This window comes from Nanorana parkeri, unplaced genomic scaffold (assembly GCF_000935625.1).
Source record: "Nanorana parkeri isolate BGI_ZX_2015 unplaced genomic scaffold, ASM93562v1 scaffold166, whole genome shotgun sequence".
Taxonomy (NCBI): Eukaryota; Metazoa; Chordata; class Amphibia; order Anura; family Dicroglossidae; genus Nanorana; species Nanorana parkeri.
In genome coordinates, this window is record NW_017306434.1 from 1755742 (window position 1) to 1771735 (window position 15994).

Consider the following 15994-nt stretch of genomic DNA (forward strand, 5'->3'; position numbering starts at 1 on the left):
GGTGGGCAGTGCAAGATCTATGTTGGAATGTGCAGGGTCTATGGTGGTCTCAGCCTGGCACCCTGCAGAGCCCACCAGAGATCCTTTACAGCCCATCTGAGACCCCGCCTTCCCTGCAACACTAAGGCCTCATTCACACTGCTTAGAGTTGGCCCATACACATCCGTCCGGGTGCAGGTGTCCGTGCTCGGATGCAGATAGGATCCATCCTGTCTGCGTATTAGTATGGACATCCGCACCCGTGCAAATGTGCAGTTCAGTTGAGCGTACGGCCGCATCCTCCCATAGAGAAGAACAGGCTGCTGCGTACAAATCACACGCAGCAGCCTGTCCTTCCCGGGAACGGCCCGATACGTCCGTGCACGTCCCACGGATCTGTACGGGCCGACTTTAAGCAGTGTGAATGATGCCTAATAGCGCAATCTGTCAGAAGCTGTATCCAGTGACTTGACAGGTTATGCAAAATGTCTTGAACAGGAAGAGGTGGAACAAATTTAGATTTTGGGGGTGGGTGCCAAGTTTCGTCTTGCCTAGGGCAGCACGAAACCTAAATACACCGCTGCTCCTCGGCCGCTCTATAGCGGCAGCGGCTGATGAGAAGAGAGAACTGACACGGCGATCGCTGCTGTTGAAGGAGTAGAATCAGTGCCGCACTGTAGCTGTCCTCACTCTGGTGTTCTATCGAAAGCTCACTGCACAGAGCTCCAGTGTTTCTGAGCACCAGAGGTAGTTAGAGATCTCAATGAGTTGGAGCTTTCGATAGAACACCGGATCCTGCAGCTTCCTCCGCCCACCTCAGCTGCCATAGGCTGGGAGGAAGACTGCAGAGCTGCTACTGGCTGGAAGGACAGCACGGGAGAAGCAGGACACCTGGGACATGGAGGATACATTGCTTTTTTCTGCATTACACTGCTGGCCTCTGTACTCTGCATCACCCGACTGGCCTCTGCACTCTGCATTGTTACTGATCTCTGTTCTCTGTGTCACACCACTGACCTGGCGGAGTTAAGGGCGGGGCACGGTAGGGGTCAGGTGGGGCGACTGGTGGCGAGTAACTCTTAAGGCCTGGCTAGTAGCTCAGGACTTGAAATTTTGAGCCCTGATATATACTATGTGTGTATATGGATATACAGTATATACTGTATATAGTGGCAGTGCATGGCAATGCCATGGTGTAGTATGTTTCCTTTGGCACTCAGGACTCTCAGCCAGAGGGGCTGAGAGGGTCCAGAATGTGAACCATCTTATAAGGAAGAACCTGGCTTGTCAGGGAACGAAGAAAGGTATACACTGCTAAGAATGGTCCTAAATGGGAAAAAATGCAAGATTTGGTTTAATATATCGACATATAGCCTGTGCTGTGCTATGCACGGCGTGCTTTGTAAACCTAGCATCATGGATGCACCATATAATAAACTATTTGCTAAATATAATTTTTTATACAGATAGCCAAATGCGGATATGAAATCATAGTTGAAAAAAAAGCCCATTGAGTGTAACCTATGAGCATCGGGTGAAATTTCCTCTTTGATTGGAGCATGCTATTACACTGTGCATTATTCTGATACAAATACAGCAGACATTTCTAAAGGCCACCATGATCTGTCATAGGAATCCTTTCCACATTAGCTCCAAATAACGGAAGTCCTTCCCTGTGACTCAAACCCTACTGTTGCTTTTTACTCATTCCACCCGATCCTGAGGCACAGAAAGGTATTTTGGCAGGAGGATTACTTTTCACGGATGCGTCACTCAGTCTGTGTTCAGCTTATGCCGTCTGTATTGCATTATTGAGGATGGGCGCATGGTATAAACAGCTTGTAGTATAAACATATTGTATTTAGTGGTTGCTGGGATGGTGCAGGCAGCCGCACCTATGGGCTTGTAGTGTGTGCTTTGATAGGGCAATGCCATATCTTCCTTGCTCTAGCTAAATCTGATTAAGTATATTCTAAAAGGCTGCGAGCCTCAGGGGTGAAAGAGCCTGTAAGAAGAATAATCTGTTTAGTTTTGGATGGAGCGGGGAAGGGATAGAACCCAAATAGAACATAATTGGTTGTAGAAATGCAAAATCCTACACTGATCCAATTATGTTACAAACAGTAAATTACAAAAAGAACCCAAAAGGGAACTTCAAATAATTGGACATTTTGTCATCCAAGAAAACCTCTTCTTGTGTACCAAAAAAGTCCATTTATTTGGTGTCCCTTTTTGGGTTATTCTTGTAATGTATGACCAGGATGTAAAACCTAATATAAGAAATAGATTTCACTTATCTGCCTCAAGCTAATTATCATACGCATAATCAATACACAATGTGATACAATGTATAACATAATTGGCTGTTCTTCTACATCCATTTTTGTACCAATTTTGCATTTATTTTGTATCCCTGTGGAAGAGGGAACCTTTGAACCCCTGAAATGAGTTGGCTGTATAAAGGAGAACTATGGGGTTAGGGCTTTTCCCCATAGTTCTCCTTAGGGTAACGGGAGGACACAAACTAGCGTCCTCCCGTCACCCCAAGATGAGACGCCGCAGCTGAAGCGGATCCCGACAATTATGTCTGGATCCGCCCTGCTGCGTGAGTGACAGCCGGCTCTGCCTATCTAGAGGCAGAGCCAGCTGTACCCGCACCCTCCCTCGTCCGTTCCGCCAAGTCAGCGCTGGAGGATCGGAGCGGGGAATCCAGCCCCTCCCCTGTCACGGCTCTCTCGAGAAGTGAGCGAACGCCGGTATGTGTTTGCTAACCTCCCGATCTACTGAGCCGACCTGAGAATGACAGTCTCATTCTCACAGGTCGGCTAGAACTATGAGGTGAGTGAAAAGCACTCACCTCATAGTTCTCCTTTAATAGCAATATACTTTAAAGTTTAAAATGTATGACAGGTTTGCTTTAAAAAGAAAGTCTAGCCATTTACAGGTGAAACTCGAATAATTAGAATATTGTGCAAAAGTAATGGCAGTAATTGCTGCAAGAGGGGACCAAACCAAGTACTGAGTACATATGCATGCTTGTACTTTTCAGAGGTCCGATATTGTTCTATATACAATCCTTGTTTTATTGATTGCATGTAATATTCTCATTTTCTGAGATTGTGGATTTGGGGTTCTTGGGGTTTTCATGAGCTGTAAGCCATAATCATCACAATTATGACAAATCACAGCTTGAATGATCTTGCTTTGCATGTAATGAGTCTATCTCATATATTAGTTTCACCTTTTAAGTTGCATTAGTGAAATAAATGAACTTTGCACGATATTCTAATTATTCGAGTTTCACCTGTATATATTTTTGGCAAATCATATAAAAGAGATTAGATCAGAGCCGTAACTACAGATCACGTGGCCCCATAGAAAAAATGTGATGGGGGAGGGCCCCAATGACTTTTCTCTAAGCTGTAAGTAATGATGCCGAGATCCCAAAGACTCCTCTTGTGCACCTGAAGTCATATTTACACTATAGACTTTGCAGGGATTAGAGTTGTCATCAACTGCAACCATAACCAGCCCTACACTTGCAACCTAATGGGGCCCCCTCCCATCCTCAGGCCCCATTGCAGCCACCTGGGCACCTGCTATGGCTATAGTTACGCCACTGGATTAGATTGATATAGATCACTTTATAAATGTGTCTGTTACATGTTGTATCTTAACAGCAGTTGTATCTTTGTATAGTTTGGAGTTACATGTGTACACAAGGCAGCCATATTTGCTTATTACATACTCTGGTTCTGCAGTGGTTGTGCTTTACTGCACCTCTTCAGAATTCAAATCTGTGAACTAGATAACTTATAAAAATCAATACACTCCCTGTGTGGCAGATATCTTATCTCAAAAGTTGTTAAGCAGCAAGTCATTGGTCATACTAAGCCACAGAGACCTCCATGGCTAACCTACAAATTTCTATACATAAAAAACAATAACAACAATATAGAAAAGCAAGCATATAATTATGTTAAAGCCATGTAGGATAATAATAATAATGTCATTGATTTGTACATCTCACAGGTCTTCATGAACGACAACTCTCTGGTGGACTGGCGGATTGCTGTCAATGCCAAGAAATCTGTCTGGATTTTAGTGGAAATCGCCGTTTGTGCCATCCATCCGTTCCCCTATGAACAGCATTGCCAAGGACAGGGAGGGTCAAACTCTCTCAAGGAGCCTATGATCTTTCTCAGCAACCTGGATATTTTCTTGTCCATCTTGATGTTCTTACGGGTCTACCTATTACCTAGGACTGTACTGCTCCACAGCAAGGTGCTGGTAGACGCCTCTTATCGGAGTATAGGGTCCCTCAATAAAATCAAATTTCAGTATCCGTTTGTCATAAAGATCCTCATGAACACCTGTCCAGGCCGAGTTCTGCTCACGTTGACCATCAGCCTGTGGGTCGTCTCCTCCTGGATCTTGTCCGTGTGTGAGAGGTGAGAAGTGTTGAATTTGCTTAATTAAATTTCATCCTATTCAGTTAAAACTGCTATAAAAATGAAGCACATAAACTAAAAGTGTCTTCTAACAGGTAGCAACGCAAGGTTCCTGTAAGTACAGAAGCTCATATACAGTAGGTGTGACACTTGACTAGGGTTGCCACCTTTTCTTCAAGTGAAACCCGAACACTCTAAATGCACGGCCATTTAAAAAAAAAAATGTTTGAGAGTATAGAGAAGAGAGCGAGGAGAGGCAGCCAGGGGAGGGAGTAAGGAGACCGACCAGAGACCTATAGAGGATTACAAATCCCAGGAATACATTATACAACAATACAAGGTAATATGATGCTACATACTCTGTGTTGTTCCGGGGTGGTGCCCTGATATCCCAGGGTCTCAGGTCGCTTGTGCAGGCTCTCACCAGGGCTGTGCGGGCTCTCAGGTGGACTCTGTAGGCTCTCAGGTGGGCTATGCAGGCTCTCAGGTGGGCTATGCAGGCTCTCAGGGGGGCTATGCGGGCTCTCAGGTGGGCTATGTGCACTCTCAGGTTGCCTATGTGAGCTCTCAGGTGGGCTATGCAGGCTCTCAGGTGGCTGTGAGGGGTCTCAGGTGGGCTATGCAGGCTTTCAGGAGTGCTGTGCAGGCTGTGCGGTGTCTCAGCAGGGGTCTGGAGGCAGGCAGTGTGGTTACAGGAAGACGGAGGAGGAGATGTGCAGGCTGGCGCCTGTTTACAGGTGCCTGCGGCTCACAGGAGGGCTGCCAAGGTCCCCATCAAAAGCGGGACCTCAGGCAGCCACATCCGTCAAGAAATTTAAAGTTCCACATTGGCAGTTAGTGTCTTGTGTCCGGGTCTCAGCTGGCCTGAAACCCGGACACAGGACTCAAAAAGCGGACTGTCCGGGTAAATTCCGGACAGGTGGCAACCCTACGCTTGACCATCACACCTATATGAGCTAGTTGCACATCTCATTAAAAAGCATGAGCATTAATATGGTATTGCTACTCCCACAGCTATAACAGCCTTCACTTTTCTGATAGGGCTTTCCATATAGATGTTGTAGTGTGTCAGTGGGAACATCTGCCCATTCAGCAACAAAATAATTTGTGAGGTCAAGTACTGATGTTGGCCAAAAAAACAAACTTGGCTCACAACTGGTGTTCCAGTTCATCTAAAAAGTGTTTCGGTCGGAATAGCAATGATAAAAGCTTTACTTTGGACTGAAACATGGAATCTGACATTCTAGTTCATCCCAAAGGTGTTTGGTAGGATTGAGTTCTGGGGTGTTTGCAGTCCACTCGAGTTCCTGCACTCCAAACTCATCAAACCATGTCTTTATGGATACATGGGCACAGTCATGCTGGAACAGAAAAGGACCTTCACCAAACTGTTACAACAAGGTTGGAAGCACACAATTGTCCAACAAGTCTCCTATGCTGTAGCATTTACAGTACCCTTAATTGGGGCACCTAAATGCAATAAATTGGATGGCTGCACCCGCCCTCTGCTGCCACATACTTATATAGAGTTTGGGTGATAATCAAAAACTGTCAAACTCAAGGCCCAGTGGCCAAATCCGGCCCACCAGGCCATTTCCTAGACTACTACTTTCAGATCTAGGTATTAAGTTATTACTAAAACCAGTGATAATCGAATGCAGAGGCAATTATGGTAAAGATTAGATACATTTATATAGTCTTACAGATACCTTTGAGGGCAACCATAATGTTGATGCGGCCCACGATTAAATTGAGTTTGACACCCCTGGTGTAGATAATGTATAACAATGTGAATGTATTTATGTGATCTAATGGTCTTGTGTACGGCATAATATGTACAGTGCTATACTACAACAATATTGTAAATAATACCCTCCTTCTCTCTTGGCAGGGGAAATTCTCCTGAAAGCAGTAATATGACAGACACCATGTGGCTCATCCCAATCACTTTCCTGACCATCGGCTATGGGGACATGGTGCCGCATAGCGTCTGTGGCAAGATGGTGTGCCTGTTCACCGGAGTCATGGTGAGACCAAGGAGCGGTTGGAAAGGGCACAGGGATTCAGGAAAGATGTGGGCACCACCAGGAGGGTGAAGTTATTGTTTAGATGATTTTGCTTTACCAAATATTTGATATTAGAAACATCTTATCATTTGATCTTAAATATACCCAATTGTTTTTTTAGGATTAGCTTCCTGCCACTAGTCTTACTAAAGAATGGTAGCCCTGTGGAAGAGGAGGAAATGTCTGTGTTGGCCTCCACCATAGATGTTTTTTTTTTTTAAATTATAAATTATTATTATAATTATTATTATTTATGGAAAAGGTTGTTTCTTTTATTAAAATACATCATGGTAATATAAAATCCCAGCTCCAGCTTAGGCATAAACATTTTAAAAAAATGCCTTTTCAGCCTCTTATAAAAATAAGTAAGCAGGTCCAGATATTCTACTCACCTGATCCCCCACAGACTCGCAAATCCAGCAATGCAGAGCTGCTTCTGGTTTGCATGATGTCCAGCATTACACAACCCACTTCCTCACAGGGGGCTACTGCATAGAGCAGTGCCACTTTATTACATAGGGCTGTACATCTGTAGCATTTAGAATCCACCCACTGCCGGAGGTGGAAGAAGGGAGCAAAGAGGACCTGTGACATCAATGGGTCAAGATCACTTGAAAAAGGTAGGTATGCTGAAGCTGGTTCCAACGAGGGTGGGGGTCAAACAAAGGGAGAGGACCTATGTCAGGCAGGGCTGACAATGTTGGTTGGGATTTCAGTGCAGCAGAGGCATTGTCTCAAATGGGAAGTCAGGAACTCATTGGATTTCTGGAAGACTAACTCAGTGGTAATGTCTTTTTTTCGACCTGCCTGTGTAAGTAGTCAACTATGTAACAGGTATTCTTCCGTACATGCAGTGCTTTTAAAGGGATAGAACATGAGAAAATGTGCATGTCCTGCAGAGATGCACTCATAGGTGTGTGCATGGTACACTAGGCACACCTTAATCACCCCGAGCGTAGGGTTGCCACTTGTCTGGGATTCACCCGGACAGTCCGGGTTTTGAGTCCTGTATGTGCTGTGCTCGGGTTTCAGGCCAGCTAAAACCTGGACACAAGATGTGACAATGTCAGGCAGACTGGGGCAACCACGGGGTCCTGGTGTTCCAAATTGAGTGCATGGAGGAGCCACGGGACACTGGAACTCGGGGAGCAAGGAGGTGTCTGAAACACAGGGTGCAGATAAGTCTTGAAGGGCACACTCTCTTGGCTTTCTCTCCTCTCTCACCCGGCTGTCTCTCCTCTCTCTCTCCTGGCTGTCTCTCCTCTCTCTCTCTCCTGGCTGTCGCTCTTCGCTCTCTCCTGGCTGTCTCTCCTCTCTCTCCCGGCTGTCTCTCCTCTCTCTCTCCTGGCTGTCTCGCCTCTCTCTCTCTCTCTCCTGGCTGTCTCTCCTCACTCTCTCTCCTGGCTGTCTCTCCTCTCTCTCCCGGCTGCCTCTCCTCTCTCTCTCCTGGCTGTCTCTCCTCTCTCTCTCTCCTGGCTGTCTCTCCTTGTTCTCCTGGCTGTCTCTCTCCTCTCTCTCTCTCTCTCTCCTGGCTGTCTCTCCTCACTCTTTCTCCTGATTGTCTCTCCTGTATATTCTCAAAACAAATTTCCATGCAGCTCTAGAGTGTTCAGATTTTGCTTGAAGAAAAGGTGGCAACCCTACCTGAGGACAACACCGGACGCACAACAGTAGGTGTTTTTAGTCACTGAACCGGTGGAAAGATCACAAAGATCTCCCTGTGACCGGCTCAGCAATACAGAGCACAGCAGCACTTGCCACTTACATTCCTCACATAACAGCCACAGTTCTCAGTGCCTGGGAAGCTGTGAGGGAGCATAGCTGCAGCCTCCCAGGCTTCCCATGCAATCAGGAAGCCGGGAAAGTGGTCACATGACCACTTGCCAGGCTCCCTGCTTCATTACTGCAACCCTACTGGAAAATGTAAGGGACAGTTGAAGAGCTGGGAACCCGGGCTGCCTCAGGTCTGTGTATGCATGTATGTAATATATATATACAGTATATGTGTGTGTTTGTACTTTTGTGTGCCTCCCTTGATTAATCGTGAATTTTTTTGATCGATCAAAGTTCTTTTGATCCGTACTCACCTCTCCGCCGGCTTCCGGGTCTTCCGTCGGAGATCCGGTGAACAACTCTCCCGGCCGCCCGGTAGAGAAACACTTTTTACCGGAAAGGTTTAATCTGCTCAATCGAGCAGATTAAACCTTTCCCTGCAATCTTTTTTTCTTTTCGGACATCGGGAGCCGCGGCCTGACCGTCAGTCAGAAAAGACAAAAAAAGGCATACGATTGCATAGCTAGATTCCTATTGGCTATTGCACTTTGCAATAGCCAATAGCAAACTAGCTAATGCACCCGCCCTCTGCTGCTGTCAATCAGCAGAGGGGGACCTGAATTTTTCTATCAGGTCCTCTTCTTGTGATTGAAAGCAGCAGGGGGCAGGTGCATTAGCTAGTTTGCTATTGGCGATTGCAAAGTGCAATAGCCAATAGGAATCTAGCTGTGCATTCTTATGCCTTTTTTTTATTATTCTGACAACTGCAACTGGCAGAATACTAAAAAAAATAAAAAAAAAGTCTGCAGATAGCAAAGAAGCTATTGCTTCCTGTGCTATCTGCCATCATTTCAGGGGGGTGCTCTCTCCCAGCCCCCCTAACTCCCCCCTCCGCGGATGGGGGGGGAGAGCGCACCTCCCTGAAATGAGAGGGACACCTCCCTGAAATTGCTTATTTCAGGTTGGGATCCCTGGCATTGGCCTATACACATACAGCAGAGCAATGAAGTAATAAAATTAACTAGGATCACACTAATCCAGCACGTTATTATTCTGAGTTGCCCCACTCAAGCGGCGGCCATATTGAGTGGGGCACGTGAGATTAATAACGTGCTGGATTAGTGTGATCCTAGCTCATTTTATTACTTCAGTGCTGTATGTGTATAGGCCAATGTAGTTGGATCTGCATGTGCGTTATAATTAATCGAAATTAATCGATTAATCGATTTTAAAACATTTTGATTAATCGAACAGGAAAATTTTAATCATTACCAGCCCTAGTGCACACCCTAATGCAATAGGCTGCACACGCCTATGGATGTGCCACCACAAAGATTTACAACCTTGAATGGCACGAATATGGCACAAAACCCCCATAGAGAGCATGTGCAGACTACACCCCTGGCATATTACCATAATCACGCTCATAAGTACATGCTTCAAAACACCGCATGGTGTGTGTATACACGCATATTCTGAATCTTATGTCTGGAATCACTAGAATGAGTCATTGACCTACCAAGTATGTACTATGCCAGTTAGTCATAGGCGAGAGCTTGGACTTTGATATTAGGGAGTGTTTTGGGTATTGGCTCCATTGTGTGATGATTCATTGGCATTTTGTAAAATATATAAAGTATAGATATATTATATACAGGATATATATCAACTTGACACCAACCACACGAAACTAAAATACCACCTATGGGTGGGGTTGGCTTTTAAAAACAAAACCTGCCCTGCCATCTTCTAACGGCAGGCCAGCCCTTGCCTATGGGATGACTCACTGTGCCTTTTTATTTTTGTTCCAGGGAGTCGGGTGTACAGCTCTCATAGTCGCTGTAGCTGCTCAGAAACTGGAGTTCACCAAGGCTGAAAAGCACGTACACAACTTTATGAAGGACATACACTACATGAAGCAGGTACTCCTTTCCTCATTGTGTCCTAAGCAAACAAATCACAAATAAAAAATGTGCAACTGAATCTTTACAAGCTTCTAATGCAATAAACAGGGCTGGGTACTGTTCTGCTGCTCTTTGACTGTCCAATCACAGGCTAGGGGCGGGGAACTGACCAGGCTGTATTGCATAGCTGCATCAGAGAAAAGTCAGGTCACCAGGCTGCCTGTGCTGTCTGGCTCGGCTGCATAAATCTCAAGACTGGCTGGACATCCTTTGACTGGTATGGCAGCTCCCTTATATGTATTCAACTGTGTGTTTACCTGTTTAGCTTTACAGCCCATCTCCGATAAAATGTCCTGCAATACTTGTCCACCTACCCACCCCACTAACTTTTTAAAAGCCCTTTCTTTAGTCACCTGAGTACACCATCACATGTCCCTCCATCGTGGCTCCTCAAGGAGCAAAGACTGGTGACCTATTGTGTTGACTAGTTTTAATGCCACCCATCGTTATAATGCCATCATGCCTCAGCTGGTGTCTTCAAGACTTTGTGAAGGACCCAACCCAACTGGAAGTGTCCACATCATCAGGCAGCCATGTGGGCACTCAAAGAAAACCCTCTTACTCCCGTCCAGAAAAGAAGATTTGCATCACATGACCGCTGACACAGGTAAGTATTTGGGCCATATAGAGTTCTTTTTTTATTGATGAGGTCATTGGCTAGAGGGTGTTGGGTATTATAAAGTGGTGGTCAAGGATTTCTGGCCACCCATCCACTTTTAAGCAAGCTCCCCAGAAGAGTTAATTAACTAAACCTAGGTGATTAGCAGTAAAGAGAAACACTCAGGAAGAGCCTACTTCCCATTTCATGGTAAGGTTGCCACCTGTCCCTTATTCACCTGGACACAGTGGCATTAGAAAGGGGGTACGGGGGGTGCTGCCCGCTCCCGGGTGGCACCATTGGACGGGGTGACCGACAGTCAATGTCCGACAGTCATTTTGGTGTCACCCCCTCTAAAAAGTCGGGCACTCGGTCATGGACCAAGAGCCCGACAGTGGCAGGAGAGAGGAGGAGACCCGGTGGGTTGAACGTCCCATCCTCTCTCTGCCGGCGTCCATCACCAAGATGGCCACCGGCAGGCATCAATTAGATGACTGAGCATGCATGATGACGTCACTGTGAGGTGTCACCTGGTCTCCGCTCCGGCTGACACCCGGCCTCGGGACGCTCCTGCCTGGACAGTCCGGTTTTTGAGTCCTATATGTGCTGTTTCCTGAATCCCGGACACAGCACTTATAGGACTCAAAACCTGGACTGTCCTGCTGAATCCGGACAGGTGGCAACCCTATTTCATGGACTATACTGAAGGTCTGCACAAATCTCTGAGATGTGTCTAGATGTTGTGACCTCCAGAGTTAAATTCCCAGGTACGGTGACATTGTGTGAAAACAAAGCCGTTATGGAAAGTTCTTTCTGAATGGGGCCCAGCGTGGCAGTGGCTTCCTGGCAACGGCCTTGCCATTCTATTAATATAGGCAGTGGAGACTTTTTATCCATCTCCAGATCTCCTACAGATCCCCAAGGTGCATTTCATAGTCACACAATGCTGGGAGGCCGAGAATCAGGGCTTGACCTCTGGTTTCTTATTATAGACGGGCCACAAGACCTCAGCTTCCTCGTAGGAAGCAATTTGGATTTCCATGCAGGAAAATGGACCTTTATGAATCCTGGTAAGGCAGATCCACCAGGGAAAGTCATTTTCAGGGGTCTTATAATGAGCCGCAGTAAAACCTTGAGGCCTCAAGACATACTATGAAAAGTGCTATGCACTTAACGGGACAGAAGCTCACCTATTATCGTAAATTGAAGAGACGCTGTCCTCTACCCAGCTAGGAGGAGGAGAATGTGATGAGTTAGGAGGCTGCTGCTCCCTCACTGTCCAGTCACATGCTGGGGGCAGGGTGGTGACCAAGCTTTATTGCCAGTGGCGTCACGAAGGAGGTGTGGGGGGTGCAGCCTGCACTCAGGTGACACCATTGGAGGGGTGACACCAAAATGACTGACAATCATTTTGGTGCCACCCCCTCTAAAAAGTCGGGCACTCGGTCATGGACCGAGAGCCCGACTGTGTCAGGAGAGAGGAAGGGACCTGGCGGCATACCTTATCCCGCCAGGTGAATGTCCCCTCCTCTCTATCAATAAGATGGCCACCCATGCGCGATGATGTCACAGGGGGGTGTCATCCGGTATTCCAGGTGACACCTGGCCTCCGGACGCCCTTGCATAGGCTTCCTCGACACTTCAACTGAGGTAAAACTATAAATCCTATAATGCTTCTGCCTCTGGGAGTCATGTCTGTGAGTCATGTCAGAGGAGGGGACCCGGCGACATACCTCACCCTGCCGGGTGAACGTCCCCTCCTCTCTCTGCCGGCGTCCATCACCAACATGGCCACCGGCAGGCGTCATTAGATGGCTGCACATGCTCAATGACGTCACGGCGGGTTGTCACCCGGTCTCCGCTAAGGGTAACACCCGGCCTCGGGACGCCCCTCTATATTGCTTAACTGCAGCAGAGAAGAGTTGGGTCACCAGGCTGGCTGTGCTTTGTGGCAGAGCTTTTTAAAATCTCCAAACTGGATAAACAGAAATACAAATCCTTTGGCAGGTAAAACAGCCCACTTACAAAAAAAGTAGCCACAGCCTGAGCAGAAAAGTCTGTCCCCTGCCAGCATTCTGTAGGGAGACACCCTTGCTCTCTGTGTGGAAGCAGTGATCTCTTTGAGATGTCTGCCTTGCCCCCTGCTGCCTCAGAGCTATATATCTTTCCAATCAGCAGGCAGTATGAGCTTTGCTGATTGGAGAACTATAAGTCTGTCTCAGCAAGGGGGCATGTCAAACCTTTACAGAGAGACCACTGCTTCCATACAGAGAGCAAGCGTCCTCCTATGCAGCATGCTGGCAGGGGGCATGCCTTTCTATTCAGTCTATAGCTGCTTTCTATATAAACTTGCTGTTAGACTTTGCACACCTTTTGTTTCAATGCTCCGGAAATGTCTTAGCCCTCGTTCACACCTGAACGTTTTGTAGCGCATTCTACGCTCGACGAACGCTCTACAAAACGCTCAAAAATATAAATCTCATTGTATTCAATGGTCTCGTTCCCACCTTGGCGTATTTCCGCCCGTCCCTAACGCGCTACAAAACGGCCCACGCCTGAAAAGGTACAGGTACTACTTTGGGCCGTTTTGTTGCGCGTTTCCATTGGGATACAGCCAAGTAGCCTTCGGAAACGCGCGACGGTCGCGCGACAGACGCGCATATGCAATACGCCTAGGTGTGAACGAGACATAAGACAATTTAAACTGGAAGTTCATTTGGGCTTTATTATAGGACTGCATTTCTTTTTTTTTTTGCATTGCTTCTGTTCCTTGTTCCTCAGAATACAAAACATTCGGAATTCTTCACATGTACTGCGTGTTTATAATCTACCCACAGACTTGCAAGAATTGATCATGAAAGCAGAACTCCAGAGTCTGACGGAATTCTTCCATCAGATTTTTTTGTTCTGACTGTAACCCCTCGGGGTGATTCCTCTCACTTCCTGTGTGATCAAACAATGAGTGTAGGGAAGTCTACCCAACTTAGATACAGACAGTAATAAGAACTGGGGGGAAAAAAACGTTTCACATCCTATCAGAACAAAAATGATTTGGTTTAAATTTAAAGTCAAGAAATATTAATTTTGCATTAAAATTTGTAGAAATATGGAATGTTTAAGGACCAGCCCACCGAAAAGTGATATTTTAGACACAACTGGAGTCTGGTGGGTCAGTCCCTGGCTTTGGTTGTTCTAACAGTGAGATCTCCCTTCCCAACTCTTTCCTGTTCACCGGGGAGTATCAGGTGTTCCTGACTGTCTGTTTTAGAGATGGTGGGAACCCCACATAATGGGCACAACAGGTGTACAGACCCATCTCAGTACAGGAAGTCAGTGCAGGGATGGTTGGAACCCCTCATTATGGCCACAACAGGTGTACAGACCCATCTCACTACAGGAGGTCAGTGCAGGGATGGTTGGAACCCCTCATTATGGCCACAGCAGGTGTACAGACCCAGGAACTCAGCACAAGGATGGTGGGAGCACCTCATAATGGGCACAGCAGGTGTACAGACCCAGTCACTCAGCACAGCGATGGTGGGAATCCCCTAAAAATGGGCACAACAGTTGTGCAGACCAAGAAACTCATCACAGGGATGGTGGGAACTCGTTATAACGGGCACAGCAGGTCTGCAGACCCAGGAACTCATCTTAGGCACAGTGGGAACTCCTCATAACAGGCACAGCAGGTGTGCAGACCCATAACGCGTCGCAGGGATGGTGGGAAAACAACCCCCCCCCCATAATGGGCAAAGCAGCTGTACAGACCCAAGAACCCAGTACAGGGATGGCGGTAATCCCTCATATTGGCCACATAAGGTGTATAGACCCGGGAACTCAGCACATGGATGGCAGGAACCCTTCATATTGGCCACAACAGGTGTATAGACCCAGGAAGGTGCAAGGATCGTGGGAACCCCTCATAAGAGGGCACAGCAGGGATACGGACCTGAGAACTCAGCACAGTGATGGTGGGAAAAATTCGTAATGGGCCAAAGAACTCAGTGCAGTGATGGTGGGAACTCCTCATAATGGATGCAGCAGGTGTGCAGACCCAGGAACGTAGCGCTCATCGGGTGGTTTAATTCTGCAACATCTGTTAAACACTAAAAGCTGGACTCCAGCTATAAACATTTATGAATACTAACATTGTTCCAGCTTGGCCCAATGTAAATATGTATATAAATTACCCCAGGGAGTGGCCACGGGCATCCTGTAATACACTGTAGTAGCAGCAGATACTCCAGTGTTTAACAGAGATCTTCTGGGTCCTTGTACTATGCTTTGCTGAGCGACTTTCCCTTTGCTGTGAAAACACAGGGGGGGTCCACCCACTCTGCACAGTGGTCACTCACTTGGCACAGTGGTCACTCACTTGGCACAGTGGTCACTCACTCGGCACAGTGGTCACTCACTCGGCACAGTGGTCATTTAGCGAATGCCTAATATTTGTATGAATGAATATAAGGCTTTCTCTGATCGGAACGAGGGGTGGTGATGCCACATTATGTCTGAGCCGGCATCTCAGTCCAGGAAGTAGATGGTGACCCTGCATGATACCTGAACAAAGATGGTGGCTGTCCTTCTGTAAGAAAATCAAATGAAGGTAATACATAGCTGGCTGTGTTACACTGACACATCACTCAGCATGTACACACTCAACGTGCAAAAAAATATATAATTGGTGTCGGCCAATTTAAAGGTCCTCTAAAGCTGGATAACCCCTGTAAGCTGATGTGAACGCTCCTGTTTTTGTAGATTAAATCTGCGGCGGCGAATGTGCTCGGAGAGGCCTGGCTGCTCCACAAACACACTAAGCAACGGGACAGCACCAAAATACGACAGCACCAGAGGGATCTGCTGGCGGCCATTCACATGTAAGTCTTTCCTCCTGGGAATCGGCTTCTTTGTTCAGTAAGGGCTGGTACATCCAGTAAGGTTTATACTGCAGCTGAAAGCACAAAGAGCAACACACGATAAGCATATGGAGATCTGCCCCATAATATTTATAGGACTTTATATTACATTGTCATCCTGTTTTTTTATTTTCCAAACAGCTTTTACGTTTTGATGCCTCTACCATCCAAAATGCATTACATGTGCACAATACACCCAGGATGCATGCATGCAATGCTCTGCAAAACCAACATCATGAGTGCATTA

At 46.7% G+C, this 15994-nt stretch overlaps 1 protein-coding gene across 1 annotated transcript in view; it reads left to right on the top strand.

Moving 5' to 3' along the window:
* The window catches only part of KCNN4 (potassium calcium-activated channel subfamily N member 4), a 53466-nt gene that overhangs the window by 33737 nt on the left and 3735 nt on the right, over positions 1 to 15994 (top strand). Inside the window, exons 3-6 of the mRNA XM_018554632.1 lie at positions 4012 to 4430; positions 6322 to 6457; positions 10081 to 10191; positions 15590 to 15708. Of these exons, the coding sequence (XP_018410134.1) occupies positions 4012 to 4430; positions 6322 to 6457; positions 10081 to 10191; positions 15590 to 15708 (785 nt within the window). The remainder of the gene's footprint in view (positions 1 to 4011; positions 4431 to 6321; positions 6458 to 10080; positions 10192 to 15589; positions 15709 to 15994) is intronic.